Source organism: Peromyscus eremicus, chromosome 12, assembly GCF_949786415.1.
Source record: "Peromyscus eremicus chromosome 12, PerEre_H2_v1, whole genome shotgun sequence".
Lineage (NCBI taxonomy): Eukaryota > Metazoa > Chordata > Mammalia > Rodentia > Cricetidae > Peromyscus > Peromyscus eremicus.
In genome coordinates, this window is record NC_081428.1 from 18,438,467 (window position 1) to 18,463,843 (window position 25,377).

The window sequence follows — 25,377 nt, forward strand, 5'->3', positions numbered from 1 at the left end:
ACCGTATCTTTGAAATGATTCAATAGTAAGTGGATTTGTGTAAGATAATCGACTTATCTGACCATTAGTCTGTTTTGCTTTAATTTCATTTTTCAATCATTCATTGTGAACACACAGAAACGTAATGTAGTTTTGTGTATTGGTCCATCGCTCATAGTCTGGCTGAACTTGTTCATTGGTTCAAGTTGTATTGTTCTTAAAAACACCTTAGACTTTGTGAGTGTGCAGATCCCAGCAGAACAGATAGAGATTTTCTTCTGGTCGCCATAGAGAAGAGTGAGTTGAGAGCAGAGACTGTAAGGGAAAGCCATGCTGTGAATAGGATGTGAAAGATTCCTGTGAATGAGATGCTAGATTCCATGTAGAAACACTAACATTGAAGACAATATAATTTGACTCAGTAGGAAAGTATGGGGAAAATAGGGGTACGTCATTATTCTGGTATGATACCAGTGAGATACTAGAAGTAACACATGTGTAAAACTAATAAACTCAGGGAATAAAGGTTACAAATTTAGTAAGATGTGTACTGTAAATGTTAAAGGGGAAAAAATCACAATCACGTTAGACATTGTGTGTTTGTATGTGTTTATGTGCGCATGTATATGCATGCAGTGTAATGTGTGCCTGCATGTGTATATGTGTATATGTGTGTATGTAAATGTATGTATGTGTACATGTGTGTATGTGTATATATATTTATGTGTACATGTGTAAATGTGTTTATGTGTGTATATATGTGTGCGTGTCTGTGTATATATGTGTGTGTCTGTATATGTATGTGTGTGTATGTGCATGCATATAGAGAAACAAATCCATTCTTCAAATTGACCTGTCAGTGTCACTGATAAAAACACAATACCAAGAAGCTCACACCAACACTGCCGTACTCAGGGGCTGAGGATTCATCTCACACATCACAGTTTGCACACAATTGTGAGACCTCTGAGTGAGCACTTCTTTTCATCAAACACTGCGTGATGACTTACTGCTTCCCTTTGCCATGTCTTTCCTTCCAGGGATGAGAACCTAGTCGTTTTTATTTTGATCTAAACAACATTTTGAATGTAAGAATAAATGTCTACACCTCTGACTCAATTATTTCTGAACAATTTATCCAATGAAAAAAATTATAGCACTAAAAGTCTAAGCACATGTACACTGTATAAAGGAAACTTTTTATAACCTGAAGAGCAAAGGATTGACTTAATGTGAATGGTGACTGATATGTTGTTAATGGGCATTGAAAAATGTAAATTTTTTTAAAGATAGAAGCCTATTTAACTCTGGTTCTTTGAACAGAAACATCCCAGTAATAGAAAAAAAATGCTTATTTCCCTCTTTTAATTAGATTAAAGATTTTATTAGCATGACTATATTTAATGTAATTGCACACAAGTCCCCAAAAACACCCTTTTATTTTTTTCTTTTATTCATTTTTTGAGCCCCTAAGCCATATGTAAGATACTCATAATACATCAGTGGATTAAAAATAAAAACATATTTTCTGGTTTTATAGATCATGTATTCTATGAAAATTTTTTTATAAATAAGCAGTTTACATGAAGAGTAATTTTAGTATATTAAATGTGTGGGAAGAACTTGGGAAAATATAAAGCTTTGAAAGCAGAAATGAGAAAGAAAGTACTAATTAATATAAGGCGACCACTTTAGATGTCATTGAAGAAGTGACATGAATCAAACTTCTAAAGGATCACAAGAGCCAGCCACACCTGTGCTAGACAGAGGGAACAAAGAGAGCTGGGAGAACAGAAGAGAATGTTGACCTCTTTGAGGAAAAGCCATTGTGCCCACCAGGCTGGGATGCAGTAGAAAGGACAGTGAGGAGTATCTGACCTTGGCTCATCTAGGGTGCTCGGTAGATGTTGAGGATAAGGAGGAACTGCTTTAGGTCCAGCACAGAGAATTGTTAGGGCACATGCTAACCAACAGGACCAGCACACTTTCAAGACAATGAGACACCAGTGCCAGGCTGCCCACTGACCCAGAGAAGGGGTCACTGGACCAGAATCAGAGAGCAGATGTAGTGAGAAGTTACATTCTGATAGTAATTTAAAAGGAATAATAGTTGTAATGAGTTACTATTAGGTACTAATAACTAAAGAGCTACCGATTGAAAATCAAACATTATATAACATTATAGACATATGCATGCAAATGTGCTCTGCACATATGACTGCTTCCAAAAGACCAATGATATTTAATATTGAAAATGATGACATATCAGTGATCCTAGATAATTAGCCTGGAATAAATTGTTTCCAAGAGCCTGATCCGACATGGTTAAACTACTAACTCACCCAATGAAGACTAATGCTTTGTAGTTGAAGTTTTCTCCAGTCTTGACCAGCCCCATGGACCCCACAGCTGCTTATAAAGTAATCACTCAGAAGCTTATATTAATTATAACTGCATGGTAATTAGCTTAGGCCTACCACTGACTAGCTCTTCCATTTAAACTAAGCCTATTTCTGTTAATCTATATGTTGCCACGTGTTCTGTGGCTTTACCTGTGTGCCATTACATGCTGCTCCCTGGACAGCGAGTTGGTGTCTACTGACTCAGTCTTCCACTTCCCAGAATTCTCCTTCTCTGTTTATCCCACCTATAATTCCTGCCTGCCTACTGGCCAATCAGCGTTTTATTCATCAACCAATCAGAGAAACACATTCACGGCATACAGAAAGACCATCCCACAGCACGTCCCCTTTTCTGTCTAATCAAAAAGGAAGGGTTTAACTTTAACATAGTAAAATTACATGCCTTTAGTTTAATAATCACTTTAGCCCTATAAAGACATCCTGAAATACCAAAAGAACAGGGTCACTTTTAATTTCCTCTAGTGTTAAAAAAAAAATCCAATAAATGTCTGTACCACACTTCAACAACAGGAGTTAGATAAAAGTTAAGAAAATCACTAGTACCTATTGACTATGACAGATGTGTTTTTTGATGTCGAAATTATCCTTTATCTACTTTTGTGTCATCATAATAGATATGAAAATAATTTCATTGCTATTTAAAAGAGTCTAAGTACATTACAGGAGGGGAAAAATGATTTCAGCTTGCCAGCAGAGTAAATGACTGAAGAGATGAGATGAAGCTGGGCAAAGGGACGCAGGATGGGATTTTAAATAGTTGGGAGGGAAATGGAGTCTCAGGAGAAAGGTATGTAGCAGGAGTTATGAAAATTAGACAAGATCAAGCAGGTCAGAGCACACCAGTGGCAGTAAGTAATGAGGACGACGCCAGGGCTTAATAGGTCTCTCTGACTCTCATAGCTGTGATTTCATAATCTACCAGTCATTCACCTCCAGGGTTATTTCTCTTCCAACTGGCTTTTTTTTTTTTTTAATGTGTCAGAACATTGTGCCTCTGAAATGCAAGAGAATTAAACCTCTCCTGCAGTTCTTCTTATCTATGCAGGGTTCTTTTGTTCCTAGCCTTCACTTTAAATGACAGGAGAGCCCGAATGGAACAGATAAACTTTGAATTAGCATCACTTTAGGGAAGAACATCTAAACCCTTGCTCAACTTTTTCCAGATCTTCTAAAGAACTCACTCTTGGGGGAGCCACATCTCCTCAATCTTTGCCCTGTCAGCTCTCAGGATTTCTTTGTACCTCTGAAAAGTGAAGGGAATTGGGAGCTGGTGGCCTTGATGCAGGGCAGTGCTTTGCCATGCTCAGAGGGGGGCCTATTTGTTCTGAACATTTGGGGCAAATGAGGTTAGTAGCATAGAAAAGACTTTGCAAATGTAGGTGTCAGAAAGGGCTAGCTGGCATCAGGTTCTTTTTCTCCTCTTTTCAACCCAATCCCGATTGTTTTCAAAGATTTGAAGCATTGAATAGAATGGTAGTCATTAAAATTAAGAAAACCTGATGTCTTCGCTAGGGTGAAATTTTATTGCCCCCTCCTTCTCCATTTAGGGAACCACAATAATGGGGGACAGACCACCAAAGTCTATTAAACCAGCAGCAAACTTCCAGAAAAATTAAAAATTAAAAAAAAAAAAACACTGTGGAGCACAAAAAGCTTTTATATATATCTGCATTTCAACTTGGTAAATAAATATACTTTCTTAGTGTAATTTATATCCTTTGAAAGTAGCATTATTCTCTTTAGTCTTATCTTTCTTGTTATATTAAATTTTAGAAAATAGTACTACTTTGTCATATTTAAAGAAACTGAATTTAAACCAATCTTTTTATTAAAACTCTGAGTAATATTTTCCTAGTATATTCCACTGTCTTATACCCACACTAAGACTCACGAAGCCACTTACACCAACCTGGTTTCTTCTTGAAAGAGACCTCCAGTTTTCCAGAAAGCACAGTTATCTCCCCGGACTCTGCTGTCTACATCAGCGTCAATGCATGCCTAGGATTTACAGCTTTAATTGGGGTGTTAACTGGAGAGATTTTGAATTCGGTTCATGGGGAAAGAAACAGAAAAGGTGACAGTAGGAATTTGTAAGAAAAGTTTAATGACTAGAGAAAAATGTTATTGTATGCTTGAATTAGCCAAGTTTATTCAACTTTCCGGCTTTAAACTTACTTTAAGGTTAATTTCAAGAAATCTAGAATGCATTTCAAGAAAATTAAAGAACTAAAAAAAATCATTTAACTATAGAAATCCTATGTGGTTATGTAAAAAATATCTGATGAGTCATTCCTTCTTTGTAGGACTCTAATAAATGTGAAAGCAAGCCAAATTGATATAAGAATGTATTAAACAGCATTTACCTAACCCAAACAGAAAACACAAAAATGAACAAGATACTACTCATTTCCCCCAAATTCTTCAATAAGTACATACTGCAGGCCTAGGGAACTAGCTTAATGGGTAAAGTGTTCACCAGGCAAAAATAGGGTCCTGAACTAGATTTCCCAGCACCTGTAAAAAACCTAGGTAGACAACAAGCACTTGAAATGCCATAACATGGCTGGACTGTATGGGAAGAAATTAGAGGGTCCCTGGGGCTACCTGGTCAGCCAGAACAGTCATATCACCAATCCTCAGGCCAATGAAAGACAGGTATAAAAAAAAAAAAAAAAAAACTGGAAAAGCTCCAAAAGCAGGACACCAAGGTCATCTCTTGGCCTACATAAAGCATATATGCACATGTACAGACACACACACACACATACACACACACACACACACACACATACATATATATATATATATATATATATATATATATATATATGAACACTCACACACACAAATGTGTACGATACCTTTAATAAATGTAAAATAAAATAAAATTGACATATTCTATGCATGATAAAAGAGATTAAGCAGCATAGCATATGAAATGACATCAGAGAAATAAAATGTGTTTCTGAAACTTCAAACGGAGTGGTCACTTGTGTAGCTAGAGTTTTTCTCTCCGGGTCCCTCCAAGCCCCAGCAGTCCCATAGCCCAGTTATAAAATAAGCATACAGATGCTTATATTATTTAAACTACTCGGCCATTAGCTCAGGCCTACCATTGTCTAGCTCTTACACTTATACTCAGTACATTTCTGTTAATCTATATGTCGCCACATGTTCCATGGCATTACCTGCTGCCTCTACATGATGCTCCCTGGATGGCAGGCTGGCATCTCCTCCTCTCTGCCTTCCTGTTCTCTCAATTCTCCTCTCTGCTTGTCCCGCCTATACTATCTGCCTGGCTACTGGCCAATCAGTGTTTTATTTATCAATCAATCATCCACAGCACACTTGTATCAAAGAGGCTTTTTTAAAGAACTGAGTTAAATTTTCTCCAATAAAAGTATAGTATTTTAAGAAGGAAAAATTAAAAGAAGAATACGGTCAGAAAATAACACAGCATCTAAAGTGTCCTTGAATTTCTATGGATTTGGATATACACAGAGAATCAAAACTTAAAGAAGTGTTTTACCTATAATAGATAACTTATTATCAGTAGGTCTAGAAGATATGGCTGCCATAGTAAAAAGGCCTCAACAGAGTGACTCTGTATCTGTTGTAGAGATAGATGATCTTGAATGAAGAAGTGACCAATCAGATACATCTCAGGGAGCACTCCTAAGCATTGCTGTGGTTAGTGCAGAATTCCTGATTTATAGCTCATCTTAGAGGAAGGCACATTTGGAAATAAACACTACCAGCAGTGTACTGATTAGTTTATATGTTGCTGTGATAAAACACTGATCAAGAACAACTTAAAAGGGAAAGGGGTTTATTGGGTTTGCAGCTTACAGTTCATCATCAAAGGAAGCCAAGACAGGAACTCATGGCAGAAACTTGGAGGCAGGAACTGAAGCAGAAACCACAGAGGAATGTAAGCTTACTAGCCTGCTTCCTCTGGGTTTCTCAGCTACTTTTCATATACCACCAGACTCACCTGCCCAGGATTAGAACCACCGACGGAAGGCTGGGCCCTTCTAGATCAATTAGTAGTTGAGAAAATAATCCAATGTGCCCATAGGCCAAACTGATAGAGGCAAATCCTCAACTGAGCTTCTCTCCTTCCAGGTAGCTCTGTGTCAAGCTCACAAAACTTAACCAGCACAAATGGTGTCCTGCTATGGATATTGCTGTGAATGTGTTGCTCTGATTGGTTAATAAATAAAGTGCTGATTGGCCAGTAGCCAGGCAGGAAGTATAGGTGGGACAAGCAGAGAAGAGAATGCTGGGAAGAGGAAGGCTGAGTCAGGCGTCCCAGCAAGACACAGAGAAAGCAAGATGTAAAGATACCAGTAAGCCATGAGCCACGTGACAAGGTATAGACATATAGAAATGGGTTAATTGAAGATGGAAGATATAGCTAGCAAGAAGCCTGAGCTGGTAGGCCATCAAGTTTTAATTAATGTAAGTTTCTGGGTGATTATTTTTTAAGTGGCTATGGGGTCCTTGGTGCTGGGAGAGCACAGGAAAACCATCAGCCACAGTGTCCTGACTTAGTGTCATCATCCCTAGTGACATCATTTCTTCCTACACCTGATGATATACTCCAGGAAAAAATATTGTCTGTGTGGTTTCTTACTCTGAGTATAACAACTAAGTGGATTGCTAATTTAGAGCTCACCACCTGAAGGTACAAAGTTAGGTTTATAGTATATTCAAATTAGTGAAGGCAGAAGATATGGTCAATTTTGAGAAAACTCAAAAAGAGAAATGATAGTAACATTGGGACTAAAAAATGTACCTCTCCCAGAGACAAAAGTTAGAAAACTGGTGTGCATAAAACATTAACCCTCTATATTAGGAAATCTTCTAGGTTAGAAAAAATTCTGAACAAGTTAAAATGAAATATATTCTCTTTGAGTATTCCTATTGCATCCTGTATGCATTAAATAAGTCAAGTGAGCAATATCAAAATGCCATAGATTAAATTAAAGAGTAATTGGGTGAGTAGACTAAATTAATGTAAGTTGCACACTCTACTCTCATAATTTTATAGAAAATTTATTTTACCTTTTGCTGATTAATTTAGCTGACTTAGATAATAACTTAGTATATATATGAAACCATCTCTATAGCTCATGATGTTTACTACAATAGTTTATTTTGGAAAATATAAAAGGTACTATAGTTTTCATAATTAGTGTTATTTTATGTGGACTTGATGGAGGTAGATTCAGAGACTCATGACCAAATGTTGGACAGCACTAGGGGAGTCCTACTGAGGAGAGGAGGAATTGTAAGAAATGAGGGTTCAGGAACATTGCAGGAAAATCCACAAAAACTACTAGCCTGGATTCAGAGTCTGAACCAACAACCAGGGAGCCTGCATGGGACCAACCAAGGTCCTCTGCATATAGGTGACAGTTGTGTAGTTTGGTCTATATGTGGGACTCCTGGCAATGGGAGCAGGAGCCGTCCCTAGTGATTTGACTGGCTCTTGGGAACCTATTTCTCATGCTGGATTATCTTACCCAACCTGAATACAGGGAGAGGTGCTCAGTCCTATGGTCACTTGATATACCATGCTTTGCTGAAGCCCATAGGAGGCCCGCCACTTTCTAAGTAATTTCAGAGGAGGGATGGATTGAGGGGGGCAGAAAAGAGGAGGGTGTAGAGAATGGGAGAAGAGGAGGGAGGGGAAGCTGTGGTCGGGATGTAAAATAAATACATGAATTAATAAAAATCAGATCTAAATATAGTACCACTAAATGAGTGAATAATAGACTTAATGCATTTCATATTATAAATAATAGACTGGCTATGATGGGCGAACATGGCTGAAAAGAAATACCAACATGATGTGTGCTTCTATTACACAATCAACTCCTAACTTGAAAATTTCAGCGCAGTTGGACCACTTTCATACTTACTGCTTTCTTATCATGCCCTAAGTAACTAAAAGCTAGATGAATCCAAAATGAATTTGTTTGTGGGCTCTTAGAGAACAGATGCTGGTACTTGTGCTATGAATCTGAAGCTGATCGTTTATATAGTTTTGTATATGTGAGCACAGACATAGCTAAAATATTCATGAAATATTACAACTTATATAAAATGTGAGTAATCTGTTACTACTATAAACTGTTAAACACATTTATTTTATCTTGTATTTTGTAATATAAATCACTGTATCTGTATATATTATATTTATAAGGCATTTAGCATGATTACACCTTGATAGAACACTCATTTATTCTGAGTAATTTTTGCCTCATTGGTCTAAATATGTGTTTATAAGCAGTTCTGCTTGTATTTCTTTTCTTCGCATCTTATTCTTACTCTGCATATTACAAATGAATGATATTGCATTTTATATGCAACATTGCCTATATTTTTCTGTTGAACGGCACAGGAGAAAAGATGTTGATATCAAGCAAGTACATCTGAGCATTTCATAAAAAATGCATGGCAATCAAATTCTATTAGTCCAATATTTCATTTGCTTTGTGGCACAGTTTGCTGAATGATTCCTGCTTCTGTCTTAATACATGAGTTTCAAACTAAGAATGAAGTAAATCCCCCTAAGAGAATGTTCAAGATAGTCTTACCTAACCTTACTTCACACACTTGGAATGACTCAAATCATTGGCTTGAATAATGAATTCTAGACCAGAAAGCACTTATGCTGTATCTTGTGCTATTTCAAAAGCTTTTATATGGATTAGCATGCTGCCTGCTCCATGGTGATCTGATTAGTTATCATTCAGAGAAATACAGAAGTACAAAACCCTTATAAAATCAGACACCTTCTTATGTAAAGATATGCAGTGTAGTCAATGGGATATAAAACCAGTGTTCTTTGGTACGTTTAGACTTGTCATCAAATGTATGCTCAAATAATTGTATATCCCACGAGTTAACAATCAGAATATCTAAATAGAATCAGCCATGTGCTGATTACCTGTCAAGCCATGAGTTTATCAAGATGTGTAGAAAATTAGAATTAAAGTGAGAAGTCCAAGGTTGAGTGATTTTCCTAAACAATTTATTACGGCAGAGTCAACCATTCTGGACTCAAGTCTGGTACCTCATCCAATGTGCAAAAACACATGTCCCAATGCTTTATCTTAAATGTTTATCTCTTTTAAGCAAGTCAAAGTTCTTAGTTGTCTTTACAGGATTTTACATTGCTACACCAGCTGAACAAGGATGGAGAAATGAAAGAGTGGGACTTCTAAGTCTCTCTTTAGAGCTCACTGCGGAGCCTGTCTGCCTTCATTTCTGGTATGTTTTCAGTCAGATCCTTCACTTACGGTTGGGCATACTGAAACGCTATCTTCGTACATGTCTAGCATTGCTTTTTGTTAGGGAACCAGCCTCAGATTTCACTAAGATAGCTAAAATTTTAGAGAATGCATTATTGGTTTTTTTTTTTTTTCAATTAATAGAACAGCAAAGTGTTGGTAGACCCTCCGGACCCTCTTCCCCAAAAATCACCCAAAGAAAACAAAAATATTTTAAATACAAGAAAATACAGAGAAAGAACTAATATGAATTTATTCAGTGTGTTAGGAAACTAAACATCTGTGCTTATTTCCAAACCAGGTATTATATGTGTTGTGAAAATGTCTACAACTTAAGCATTCATATCAGCAGTGATGAAACCACAGACAAGATAGTTTTTCAAAGGAAAGGAAATTATGGGAAGAATTGGAATTATGGTCAAGTTACATTAAATGAAACAGTGGAATTTAAGGTTTGCAATAATATTTTGTAATTTCTGTTTGTATTTTTTGTGATGTGTGAGTATACTTTACAATGAATGATATGGTAAAGTATTTTCTAGACAAAACCTAGTAATTTTCTCTTCTTTTCTAATCTACCTTACTCTTTCTGTTAGGACATTTGTTCACTGATTTACTAAATAACACATTTGAGGAATCATTTGTGATATAACATAGTGTTTGTGATAGTCCACAAAATCCACAGAGAAGAAGGCAACTCCAACTCCCTTCATCAATACTTTCTCCTATTCTTCTGACTTACCTTGTTCAGTTTTACACATTCTAGATAATTATCACTACATAGTTGGACATCCATGCCCATCAATATCCACCAGCTGAACCCATTCTGACTTAATCTCCATTGATTTCCTTTGGAAAGAAATTTTATGAGCCGTATCATTGGGAAGTCTCTGATCATTTATTCTGAATTAAGTTGAATTAATTTTTCCAGATTAAGAACTTAATGTCTTCATTTCCTAAGGGTTGTAGCTATTAAAATATAGGATAATGTGCCCTATTAGTTTGACCAATTAACAACATTTTAATTGAGTAATTTGAAACAAGTTAGTATCACTTTTAGAAGATGTATATTTGAACAGACAATGTCATCACCAGAGGCATAGATTGTCCCCTATGACATAGAGTATGGCAGCCATAATCAGTGACCCTCATCTGCAGTCTTCCTGTTACCCTTTCCTTTACTTTTTCTTATTCTATTCTTCATTGTGAAGTTTTCTTCTTTAATTTTGTTTTTTCTCTGATAAGTCAAATAAAAAATGGAATGTGTAGCTAAAGTTTTCTCCAGTCCTGCCTGGCGCACAGTCAGGACAAATCTCTCTTGCCTGCCAGTCCTGCAGCCACTCAGACCCAACTGAGGAAACACACAGAGACTTATATTGCTTATAAACTGTAGGGCCATGGCAGGCTTCTTGTTATCTACTTCTTCTATCTTAAATTAACCCATTTCTATTCATCTATACTTTGCCACGTGGCTTGTGGCTTACCGGTACTTTATACCCTGCTCCTCATCTTGGTGGCTGGCAGCGTCTCTCTGCCTCAGCCTTCTACTTCCCTGAATTCTCCTCTCTCCTTGTCCCACCTATACTTCCTGCCTGGCTACTGGCCAATCAGTGTTTTATTTATTAACCAATCAGAGCAACACATTTAACATACAGAACATCCCACAGCACTTCCTCTTTTCTTTTTTATCAAAAAGGAAGGTTTTAACTTTCATATAGTAAAATTACATATAACAAAACACTTAACAAGCAAGAATTACAGTTACACTATCTAGTCTATTTATAATATCTAGTCTATATATATTTGGCAAAATTAAAGAAGATATCCTATCTATCCTATATTTGTGAGTCTAAGGTTTCATATCTAACTTATCTTTTATCATAACTAAGGAAAATTATAACTATCTTGTCTTCAACTACATCAAAGACCACAGGAGAATATAATATTACCTGAGAAATGGGAGAAATGATGCAAGCAACTTTCAAGAGTCTTGCAGGGTAGACAGAGACAGCTGGCAGCCTAGACAGTCATCCAAAGTTTCTCTGTAAAGTTAGGGCATCTGTCTATACTTCCTGCCTGGCTACTGGCCAATCAGTGTTTTATTTATTAACCAATCAGAGCAACACATTTTACATACAGAACATCCCACAGCAGGAAATGTCAAAAAGAAAAAAAACAGATGAATAAAATGAGGAAATCAGTGTTTCTGCAGGCAGTTCTGACCATTGAGGTTCTTTTCTAAACTAATAATGTTCCAGTATTTTTGAACTTAGCTCTACATGCAGAAATATACTGCCACATCTCACATGCACAGTGATGACCGTTTATTCATGGTTTAACTTGAATGGTTTAGTTAATTGCAATCCTAAAGCACTGAATGTAAACTTTGAAATAAATAATTACCATCACACTCATTTTATTATAGTGTATTGTTATAATTATGTTGTGTGACACTAGTTCTGGGAATATAGAAACTGACATCTACTCACCCTGGATAGAGAAGCAATAACAGGCCAAAGTAAGGATACCAACAAAGTCCAACTTGATGAACCAGTGAGATTTTTTTTTGGATTATTTACAGGAGTGTAGAGATGGATTACTTAGACATGCCTCAAAGACGGCTGCGTTACCACAGCGTAGATGATGGGTCACAAAAGCTGGAAACTTGAAATTAATTCTGCAGACTGGAGAGTGCCTTTTCCAGTCAGCTCAGCTGATAGGAGCCTATCAAGGTAGCTCAGCATGTCTGACAGTGTCTCTCAACAGTTCTTACAACTTATAAATTCTTAGGGAGGGCAGACCTCCCAAACCTCATCAGTTTGAGGAAATTCTTGAGATCATTTGAGTGGTCTGCTTCCTGCGTTTGACAGAATCTCCCTGCAGGATGGACTGTCTTTCCTTCCTTTAGAATATCCTGACTTTTAAGGAGTTTCCTTGTAAGATGGAGGAAATTGATACACAGCAAACTGTTCTGTTACATTATGTTACTATTGTTGATCCATATTGTACCGAATTTATAAATTATTCTTCTTCATAGGTAAGATAGCATAGGACATACCATGGTCAGTATGAGGTTCAATGTTATTTGGAATTTCCGTCATACAGACTGGGCAGGGTATCATTCTCTGTGGGAGAATACTAACTTACTTTTTGGTTATGCCATTATACTGGGAAGTTGTGGGCAACTTGCTGTTATCTCTTTAAAATTTTATTTTCTTCTCTGGGAAAGGAAGAAATTCACATTTACTTAGAATAGTGTCTTGTATGAGATCTATAGAATTAATGGACAAATTAGTAAATTGAGGAATATATAATATGTTGAAAAATGAAGTAAGATAATATATATCATGTGCCTAGTACAGCAAGTACCACGCAGCAAGTATTATGTTTATGTCATTCTTATCCTACTGTAGATAGGTCCAAAGAAGTATAGTTGAAAACAGCCACTGTGTCTGAGAACTTGCTGTGGTATCTCTGACCCCAGGAGCTGTGACCAAGACTGTTTGTGGGTCTTGTGATCAGCACCTTCATAGGAATGCCATCTCAGAACCCTAAATGAACTATGGCCAGTACTAGATTATTCTGAATGCTCATATTATGTCAGTCATTTCATCTTGTCCCTTTTTTTTCTATTTAAATGATCTAATTAGAGTATCTTCTCTTCAGCCTGGTATGTACTATGAAGGAAAACAGATATTTTGATTTTTTGTTAAAAATTTTTTTATTCATTTTACATACTAACCACAGCTCTCCCTCTCTTCCTGCCTCCCACCCCCAGCCTTAACCCCCATGTCATTCCCCATTCCCTCTTCTGACAAGGTAAGGCCTCACATGGGGCGTCAGCAGAGCCTGGTACATTCAGTTGAGGCAGATCCAAGCCCCTCCTTTTGCATCAAAGCTGTGAAAGGTGTCCCACCATAGGTAGTAGGCTTCAAAAAGCTGGCTAATGCACCAGGGATAGATCCTGATCCCACCGCCAGGGGACCCTTTAAGTAGATCAAGCTACACAACTGTCTTGCTTATGCAAAGGGCCTAGATTAGACCCTCTGTATAAGTGATATTCAGATTTTTAATATAATTCAGAGGAGGTTTCTCTGCTTCCAAATTATGTTTAGATTTCACTAAGTAAAATAGAGTATGATAAAATCAGCAGAGAGAGAGATAAATCATCAGACTATAACTCAGAAGGAAGACATACATGGATATTTTGCTAAGATTTATGCATAATACAAAGATTGAGATCCTCAAAAGAACTTATCCAGAATGATTTATCAATATTTCAATGTGGGGTATTTTATTATGCATTGTGTAATTGGCAATACTGATTCTCCAGAGTTATTAAGTAAAACCAAGTCAGAAATTATTAGAGTGAACTAATATTATATGCCTCTCTGAATTTCAGGTTGTGTTCAATGCTTTTAGAAACCCAGGTTTGAGTTCAATAGCCTTGGATGACATAAGCCTAACAAATGGAATTTGTAGTGAGAGTCCTTATCCAGAACCAACTTTGGTTCCCACCCCTCCACCAGAGCTTCCTAGTAAGTGACCCCGTATGTGTACTTCAAAATCATGACTATGTCTTGTTTTGGCTTATTTTTATTATATCAGCCTTATAGTATTTCAATGGAAAAATCAAAGCAAAATTAATTAGATAAAGACCATAAGAAAAATGATACCTAGCCAATACAATGAACACACAGAGTCATTTATTATTTGGTTGCTGATCATATTTAAAATACTTTTTAAATAATTTTCATTCTTGAATTTAATTACAGTACTAATTTTTATTTCATTCACATTAAAATACAAACTCCAATGTCACACTGATAGTGATGAATGGGTTGCTACTGTCTTTGGGGAAGAGTTGCTGATGTTCTCATTGCCTTCTTACAGAAAAAAAAAATTGAAAATTACAATAGCTCAGTTAAGACTGAAACAGCCTGTCTTAGTTAGGGTTTCTATTGCTGTGAAGAGACACCATGACCACAGCAACTCTTACAAAGAAAAATGTTTAATTGTGATGGAGGCTTACAGTTTCAGAGGCTTAGTCCATTATCATCATGGCAGGGAGCATGGCAGCATGCAAGTAGATGTAGTGGTGGAGAATTCTACATCTTTCAGGCAACAGGAAGTGAACTGAGACACTGGTTGGTATCTTGAGCATATATGAGACCTCAAAGCTCACCTCCACAGTGACACACTTCCTCAACAAGGCCATACCTACTCCAACAAAGCCATATTTCCTAATAGTGCCACTCCCTCTGGTGACCATTTTCTTTCAAACCATCACACATTCCAACTCTATTTTAGAATAATTTGATAGCAAATATTAACTCAAACTTTTGCAAGACTAATGACTGGAAAATGTTTATATCCTGAAATGATACTTTGGTAAGGCTTTGCAATACCCTCTCTGGGGAGCTGCTTAACTGAGCAATAACTGAGATTTCCAATCTTACCATACTTTTAACTCAAAAGAACAAAATGGATCTTATGCCTATTTTTCTTAGGTCAAATTGGAAAGCTTAAATTTCAAAGAAACCTTATTACCATTCATCTTATCCATGTCTGAAGGAACACATCCTATATTATAAGACCATTCATCTTATTCATATCTGAAGGAACACATCCTATATTACAAGACCATTCATCTTATCCATGTCTGAAGTAACACATCCTATATTACAAGACCATGTGATTTGACAGACATCAAAGAGGAGAGAACTGACTCCCATATGTATTTGGTTTTTTATTTGTTTACTTGTTTTGGTTTTGTTTTCATTTTAAGCAGAGTTTTTAAAGCTAAGTGGCTTTAACAAACCCAAAGTCCTGTAGAAAAATGATTGGTATTTGACATGTTTAAACAAATGAGCTGCCACCAAATAAAGATGTAGTTCATACAAGCCTCATGCTGCCACATTGAATATTCAATATATCCTACTGAAAGGCTAGTTTTCACTCTCCTTGAATATTGAAAATTTTAGAAGTTTCCTGAATTATGCAATATTCCAAAAATTCATTTTAGTCATAGATAGATATCCACTCTACAAATGACACTGCCAAAGAAATCTAAGAAGTATCAGTATAGGTGATTTGTGAAAATTTTAACATGATAGAAGAACAAATATTTTAAACAGTGTACTATTTGTGACTTGTATGTGTGAAAGGATGAGGTAGAAAAGATTTAACTAAGGAAATGTATGGATAAAAGTGGCATTCAGAAATCTGAGAGAGAGGGGTAAAGAACCCAGATAGATAATATTGCTAAAAATTCTGACAAAAACTGAGGTTTTATATTTTTTTCAGTGTTTGGGATGTTCTACAAGGCTCTGATAGATTGAGCAGATACACAAGTGTGCTTCTCAATGTTTATCAGTTGAGCCCAACTGTAATTCACTGTATCTGTCTGGTTTCTAGTATCACAATAATCAAAAACCCATAAATATTATTAGATGCATTGAGAATTCCTTTTGGTATCCCGATGTTTTGTCGTGTTCCTCTTTTGGTTATTGGAACTAAATTTTTGGGTTAATACCAATTCGAATGCAATAATTTGCTGCTTGGTGGCAGCAGACCTATCACATTCTGTGTGGACCCTCTCTATATATATAGTATATGACATTTTTATGCAAAATTATATGTTCAGATTTCTTAAAATAACTACTTGTTTGATGAGTATTGCTAAGTTTACATAGTAAAATCTCAGACGCTTCATATTTAAGACATGAGACAAATCATATTACTTAAATTATAAAATCTGAGATAACTTTTTATATTATCACACATAAATTAAATGATTACAACATCATTGTATCTATTCCAGTCAGTAAAAAAAATCATATTATTTCAATGTACAGAAACTTGGCATCCATGCATATTTTAGCATTGGGGAAATTGTACAGTTAGGATAACCCATCTGATTTTAAGATATAAATTTGGACTTTGCCCAGAATGTGTTTGTTCCACTTTCCAAGTGGTTCACTTTGAGCCAATGTTTAGCACAGCGAAAATGTTAATTGCCATCCAACTCATTCTGAACAATTTCTTTCTAATGCCTTTTGCAGATGGGTCAATGGAAGTCCTATTTGTGTAGAGCTATTCTGATTCCAGATCACTGATTTGTTTAAGCAAAAATAAAAGGAAACCATGGTTGACTGGCTAAAACCTTTCTTTCAGTCTTTACAGAGCAGTTAAATAAGAACATCTCAGACAAGGAGGTGAATACTAAAACTCTGTGCCCACTCCGTTCCTGAGATTATTGTTAGGTCTAGTTTTATGGACATTCACAACTGCAGGGATTCCTCTACCGTGTGCCTTTAGTCTCTGCTCCCTCAGCTCCAGGATGGTGCCTGTGATGTCAGCGCAATTAATTTCAATATGGGTACTCGACTTGCAGAAGTTTATAAACGCTAATATTCTGTTATACAAACATCATACTAATTTAAAAAACAATTTTGAAGCTCTGTGAATAAAGTACAGAAAGTCTAGACAAAAAGAAATATGCACACCAGTCTCTGACTGATTTCTGCGGTTCCCAACTAATTAGGAAAAAAATAGTTTTAGCCATTTTAATGTTCACTAGTTCTAAGATTTTTTTCTCTATTATGTCCTGATTTAAGCCATCTTTCATTTCTTAACACACAGTAAGAGTTAATTTGAAAAACATTACTAAGCAACTTGACAAGATCTCCATGTGGAAACCAATCTGCACTCAGGCTGTCTCAGCCTTTCTTTGCAGACCATAATTCTTTGGTGTTTGTTCAACTTAATATTCAGCTCCTAGTACACACAGGTATTAATTGCATTCATAGACTCCTTCATCAAAGAACTTTTACCTGTTATGTTTTGCCTTCATAGCTTTACCTTGACAACAACTAGCCTCATTTAGTGTTATCATCAGATAGATTTATTTTAAGAACAAATAAAATTTAATGTTCAAGAATAAACATTTAAACCAATTAGTCATAAGTTTGGTAAAAACATTCACATTATCAATAGTTAATAATTATGTACTAAAACTATTAATTTTTAAAGATTGGACCCCAAATTCTCATGGGAAATTTAATTTTAGATTATAACCCAAACTTATTAACATGTTTCATATAATATTAAAAGACTTATTGTGTATTACTAAAATAATAGATACTAATTGAGGACATTAAAAATTACTTTCACATAAATTCAATGTGATTTATTATTTCTCGTTACATCTACTATTTCCCCTTATATGGGTACCAATCAGGAGAGTGTGGGTAAATGAAATTATGTCTTCATTTCTTTTTTCTTCCGCGTGTTTAATTCAAACTCTCACTATAAGAGAGTTGGGCTCGCCTCTTGCTTGCCTCCTGGATACCCCTCCATATGGACACATACGGCAGACGTGTTAGCCTTAAGTAGAGGTTACCAACAGAATCCATCTTTGAAAACTGCCTTGGAGAACGCTGCACAAACACATCGTGCGTGTGGTGGAAATTTCTATAACATGAGCGGAGATTAATGAAAGCGCAAACATTTGAAAGCACAGCACCTAGAATATTAAAAGTGAGAATCCAATCCTGTTCATGGACAGGCCCTCGAGGGCAGTCAGGCGGCTTTACTCCCATTGCGCGTGCTGCTGTTGATCACCTGATAGCACAGGATGACTGCAGTTTTTAGAGTCATGCCTCATCACCTGTGGCTCTCCTAAAAATCATGTGCTCCACCCACTCTGGCAACGCCGCCATTAAAGTAAGTTGTACTGCAACAGCCACAGTGGCACGAGGCGATTTGCTAATTTCTTACAGTCATTGACACGGAGGCAGCCACGGAAGCATCTTCCATACAAAGATCAAAGGAGTATTTCTGGTCAGTGATTGGACGTGAAATTATAGTTCGAATATCTTTCAAAAAAGGGCATCGTAAGTGCATTAAGGGAGCGACCTGCCTGACATTTCTGTTTGCAGAATAAATGCTGAGTAAACTATCTGCCTGATTAGGCTTAACAGTGACAGCTGACATCACTTTAGTTCTGGCTGTGAGTTTATTAAAATCCCACCTATTCATCTTTCTCACATACGTGGTTAAGTTTTCAGTTATGTAAAAATTCAAACTGTTCTCAAAATATCAGCTATGTAATATTAGCAGTGTTTGATTTAGAAATTTCCCAACTCTCTAAAGAGAAAATGGGGAAAATAGCAATGTGCACATTGAAAATTGCACATGAAAACACACTTGTACACAATTAGCCATATGTAAAGCATACATACATGCACACAACACATACACATGTGCATGAACATACCCATAAAACACACATTCATGTAAGAAAAACAAACACCAAAGCATGTGTATTCACATGTTCATCTGTACACAGACACGTATACATGTACAAATTTACCCACACAGCCACATGTACATACCATGTACTCATAGACACAAACATGCACACACATACTTAAACACAGATGGGCACACACATGTACATGTTCATACCCTTAAACATTAACATTCATAGATATACATACACAACATACCTGTGAATACACAAAAACACACATATTCACACAAACATACAAGCACACATATACACATGCAAACACATGGAAACACATGTAGAAGTACACTTTCATGAACACACAAACACATATACATAAACACCAGTACATACACTTGCATATACAATAATATGCACGTATACACACATAAAAACTGAAACACAATGATGCATGTGCAAACATGTACACACACTTATATATAAACACATACACAAGCACACATATGCAAGTTCACTTATGAGTACACATATACCCATGATATAAACAAACACACACATTCACACTCATGAATATACAACATAGACATTTAAACACAAACCAATTGCACACAAACTACATACCCACTAACACAAATATACACTCACAAACACATACATTCTCTAACATGCACACAGACAAATGCGCTATGCACAAATGCACACAAGTTTACACTGAACCCATTCACATGAACACACACACATACAAAGATACATTCACACACAAACATACAGAACTACACTTGTCTACACACACTCATAAGTGCACACACATGAACACATGCTTATGAATAGAAACCACACACATACAAACACATGGACAAAAATCACATTAGTACACAAACACATGCATCCACATGCACAAGTACATAATCAAACAAATACAAACATACTCATACACACACATGTGTACACACAAAATCTCACATATACAAACATGTATGCATGTGCACACATTCGCTGATAATATGTGTGGGAAACTATTACTAAAAAGAAGGTATGATCAAAGGCTCTGCATGGATATAGTTGGTTTAATTATCCCTCTTCCAATTTCATTTCTAATTTATTGAGTATAAAAAAATTCTAGCCTTATATGCCTTCACTAAAAGGAAAACACATCATACAGTTAAATCAGGCTACTTAAATATGGAAAATCATTTTTAAATATAACAATGGTAACAAATATCATAATCAGGGTCCCTAAAACAGTCAATGAATTCTTAAACTGTTTTAGACTTGTTTCTAATGAATAAAAAGAAAATAAAATGCACTCAGTATATTAGAATGTTAACATACCTAATCACAGTCAGAACTGGAAGATGTAGGCTCTCATTTTATAATAAAATTTAGTTAAGCCCTGGGAATCCCAATTGTTGAAAAATGTTGAGTAACAGATCTAACCAGAAAACAAAACTAAAAGTTGTTTTATTGTGGTTTTTTTTTTCTTTTGGTGGGGGGTGTTGTGTATAGGTTTTCATGTAGCATAAAAAGGTCTTGAATTTCAAAGCCTCCTGCTTCCATGTTTTAAGATCTTGGACCATAGATGTGTGCCAATATGCTTTCCCTCAGAAGAATTACAAACAGGAAGAGAAAGTGTCACTCACCTTCCTGACTACCACATGCTTCAATATTTAGCAACATTTATGCTAAATACCTTAAGAATAAATCATAGGGACATTTGTGTTGCTAGATCAGTGACACACCAGCACTGGTCCTTCTTGGATGGTGGCAGGGATGGGATTTGCTCTACTATAAATATTCATGTTTTTCTGCAGGTATGATTTTATCTGTTGTGTTTTGCAAAATATTTCCATTGGTCAAATAAATATGGGCAATCCTAAACACTATTATCATCTCTTGAAACTTACAAAGGAAATAAGAATACAAAGTTTTTTAGATCTTTTCTAGTAAAGACACCAAAGTACTAACATGTTTCCCTAACAACTTATACAACTTGTAAAATGCCTCTGTCAAAACTAGCGTTCTGGGAAATGTATTTTTACAATGCCTGGCACCTAGTAAGGTATCTGTGGAATAGATACGGTGCTGCTAACGCCTCTTTCCTCATCCATTGCAGCTGACTGCGGGGGACCTTTTGAATTATGGGAGCCAAATACAACATTCAGTTCTCCAAACTTTCCAGACATCTACCCTAATCAAGCTTTCTGTGAGTCTTTTCTTTCCCGGGTTACCAAGGAAAAATGTACATAATTGGTTATGCCCCTCCTTAACATAGTGAAGCAGATTAGGAATTTGCCAAAATGGACACAGTAACATGTTTACATATGAAGTAGTTCCTTAATTATTTATTTTATTTTTGAGGGTATTTATAATTACATCATCCCCCCATATTGCTTTCCCCCCTCCAAACCTTCCCATATACCGTTTCCTGATTTCTTTCAGATTTGTAGCCTACTTTTCATTGCTAACTTTTTAAATGAAGGCAAAGTGTTCATTATGCATGATTTCAGTCCATTCTCACAATTATTCCTACAGCACTTTTTTACTGTCGTTAATTCCAGAATAAAATCATAAAAGTAATACCTTTGATGCAGTCACCCTTGCTCCAGACATTTCTCTCATCAGTTTCTTAGCTCATGCGCGTAATCCCTGGAGTGTGTGTAGAAAGCTTGCAGTTTCACAGAACAAAGCCAATGCAACAGGTGAAAACAGCCAACCTTCACCTTTAGAAAACAACATACTAGACTCATTGAAGAACACAGCCACAGTAACATGATTAGACTCCCATTCCTGAAAAGGGAATATTGGGGGCTGAAGAAATATCAAAATTTAGAGGAAGCAACCTACAAAATATTGTACAAAAGCTAACTCTGGGCTAGTGTAACTACATAGAGAAACACATGATGGTGATCTGAAGACGGCAGAATCTGCACTACGAATCCACATTCTCCATTCTATTTTACACAGATTGTAATTCAGGAGGAATGGGCTGTGAAACAGCCATGTTTTTTTCCTGTGCCTAGTTGGGAGTCAAACGCAGTATTGAGCCAATACCATGAACATAACAATAACAGTGGAAAGAGGATTTTAAAATGTGAGCCTCTCTGCACGAAGAAATGTGGAACAATTTCAAAGAAAATAGAGGTCACTAGGGAAAATGAATAGGTAGACATTTGCCTAACATAATCTGAATGTGGAAGTAAAGATTATTCTCCCAACTACATACTTCATGCTGAAGAAAACATGTAATTATTTCTTTTGCATAAATATTTAAAAATTCTAAAACTTAGGCATTGAAACAACTAATGCAGTTTTGTTGTTTTTATTTTTGAGATTATATATGATTACAAAATTTTCCCCTTCCCTTTCCTCCTTCCAAACACTCCAATATAATCCCTCTTACTTTCTTTCAAATTCATGGCTTCTTTTTCCATAAATTTTTTTACGTGTATATATAAACATATATGTGTGTATATGCTGTATCTAACACTATACTGATATATATGTGTGTATATATATTAGTGTATATATATCAGTATGTTACATATAGTATATATGTGTTATATATAGTATAATAATATATATTATACTGATACATAGATATAGATATAGATATCAGCATAATGTTACTTGTATATTTTTGGAGCTAATCACTTGGTATTGGACAAACCACTGGTGTGCTTTACCCAGGGGAAAGACTGTTCCTCCTTTTCTCTGCGTGCTTTAGTTGTTTGTAAGTTCTTTTATTCATCAAATGTTTACCAAGAACTTTACTTACCAAATAAACAATGTTAATGTCTGGACAGATACTCAGATAAAGGGTCAAGCATTACAAATGTTCGTGATATCATTAAAATAAGAGTGAAATATGGCATTGTAGAGGGACATGAGGTCCTTCATAGACTAGTCCAAGAAATCAGGACTAGTTTCTTGGCTCTTTAAGGCAAACCCAATAACTGTAGTTGGTTAAATTGGTAATATGAAGAAATTTTGCCCTTTGTTATGGTTTATTGAGTGGTTTTTTTTGAGAAAAAAGTGGAAATTTCCAGAAATTTGCATGAAAATCATGATAGAATAAAACTTGCATGTTGGACAGATCAATCTGTCTGTATATTAGAAACAGACAGTGAGAAGAAGAGTGTCAGCAGCATCTCCAATTAGGACATCAGAACTGTCAGCTCCTTGCACTCTGTTAGAACAAAGAATGTTGAGAATTGACTATGAGTGAAGGGCATAGGAGACAGGATTAAAGTTTATGGAGATTTATTGCGTGCAATAGAAGATATGAAGAGCCATGGGTGAGTCTACACATGGTGCTGTCCTTACCTAAGATGGAGAGAAGACCCAGGAATTTTCCAAAGAACAGACCCGTGTGTGTGTGTGTGTGTGTGTGTGTGTGTTCCATATACAATAAATACTTCTGAAAATCTGTATATTTCTCAAACAAAGTGTATGATGTAAATTGAAAATACTTGGAGAGGCCAGTGCTTTGTAGCTGAGTATTGATTCCTTAAGTGTGAATGAGAATACTCAAACTGTATAAAAGAGATTCTGAATTTTAAATCATCTCAGAAACTCATGAAAACAAGGACCATTCATTGAAGCACACATTCTTTTAAAAAAGAAATAACAGCATGCAATATGTTTTAATTAGAGAAACTTTCAAATAAATTTTAGAGTTTGCTTATTTGATCTTGGAAAATTAGGTGGACTGAGGCTGAATAGATGGGTTATCAGGTAAAGATGCTTGCCATTAAGCCTTATGTACTTTGTTTGATCCTTGAAACCTCAATGGTGGAAGGAGAAAACTACCCCAGTAAGTTGTCTTCTGTGCATTGTGGGAACTTAACCCCCTTTCCCCCTGACACACACACACACACACACACACACACACACACACACACACACACACACAACCACACACACACACACACACACACACACAAAACGCAATAAAATTAAAGAAAATTAAGTGAATTGAGGTAGACTATTAATAGCTATTGATGTTCTTAAACTTTGTACTATAGCCTTAATTATCTATTTAAAACCTTTGAATAAAGTATTTTATTTTGTATAAAATGAATTTAATTATGGTGAGTTTATATTGAATTTAATTGAATTGATACAACACATATTTAAAACCAAACCAATATATTAGCTTTCCTAGCTCCAAACAAAACAAATCAATGAAAAGAAATAAGACCATAAAGACTTAATACAAATACAATGATGTATGCTGTAAACTAATTGTTGTTGTTTGTTGTCTGCAAGGTGTATGGAATTTAAATGCACAAAAGGGAAAAAATATCCAACTTCATTTTCAAGAATTTAATTTAGAAAATATCAATGATGTGGTTGAAGTGAGAGATGGGGGAGAAGTTGACTCCTTGCTCTTAGGTAAGACTGAAATTTGAACCCTCTGGAAGTTGTATAGCTCAAGATACTTAATGCACAGAGAGAGCACTTTGAAGCAGATATATAAAATTTACAATTGGCAACATGAAAATATAATAGCAGGGTAACATGTTGAAGATTTTCAGTTTATTGAAAATAGACTTTTTTCATACAATATATTGTGATTATGATTTCTCCTCCCTCAAGTGCTCCCAGACCGTATTGTGTTTTCGTACGGAACATCTTTGCAATGACATTATACTCTTCTAGAATATTTGTTGCTAATCAGGACTGATATGTTTGCATTACAGTTCTTAAAAGTCGGCAATAATTAACTATAAACACACATGCCATGTGTGACCTATTAAGTAGTTTTTCTGAATTCTGCATACATCAGGTGCTTAAAGATAATTGTTAAACCAGATTTCCTTTGACAATAAAATATCCACATTCTGTTTCTATAAAAATTTTAAGTAATTTTATTTTATATTATATCCCTGTTTTGCTTGTTATTGTCTGTAGCAGCTGAGAATGATACAAAAGTTAGCCAATGTTTATTCTATTTTTATTGACTATTACTTTGTAACTTACATGAGAAATAATTGTATCTGGACAACAAAATACATATTAGCATATTTAAATGTTATTAGCCAAACATAAGATTATATTATATTATTTAGCCATTAATTTTTAAGAAAGAACTACCATTTGGTAAGGTAAGCCTAATATTAAATTAGGAAGATGCTTAAATGTTCAACTTAGAAGCATGAACTATTGTTCTTCACCACGGACATGGTTTTATCTAGCTGTTCTTGTGATTCATTCATCACTTATGATAAAATCTTGCCGGAGTTATTTAAATCAAGGCATTATTATATAAAAATTGTGACAAATGAATGAAGACTCACCATGAGACTCCAACCTCTGCAGGACAAGGATAATAATGAGGATTCCCCAGACATATCAGCAAAATCCCACAAAGTTCTAGAACACAGCTTTCTGGAATGAATTATCAGAGCCATAAACAGAA

At 35.7% G+C, this 25,377-nt stretch overlaps 1 protein-coding gene across 2 annotated transcripts in view; it reads left to right on the plus strand.

Moving 5' to 3' along the window:
* Tmprss15 (transmembrane serine protease 15) overlaps positions 1 to 25,377 on the plus strand; it is a 112,520-nt gene that overhangs the window by 42,876 nt on the left and 44,267 nt on the right. For both annotated transcript variants that reach the window (XM_059277575.1, XM_059277574.1), the window contains 5 exons: positions 9,578 to 9,683; positions 10,005 to 10,155; positions 14,106 to 14,241; positions 21,070 to 21,159; positions 24,225 to 24,350. In XM_059277575.1, coding sequence (XP_059133558.1) covers positions 9,578 to 9,683; positions 10,005 to 10,155; positions 14,106 to 14,241; positions 21,070 to 21,159; positions 24,225 to 24,350 — 609 coding nt within the window. The remainder of the gene's footprint in view (positions 1 to 9,577; positions 9,684 to 10,004; positions 10,156 to 14,105; positions 14,242 to 21,069; positions 21,160 to 24,224; positions 24,351 to 25,377) is intronic.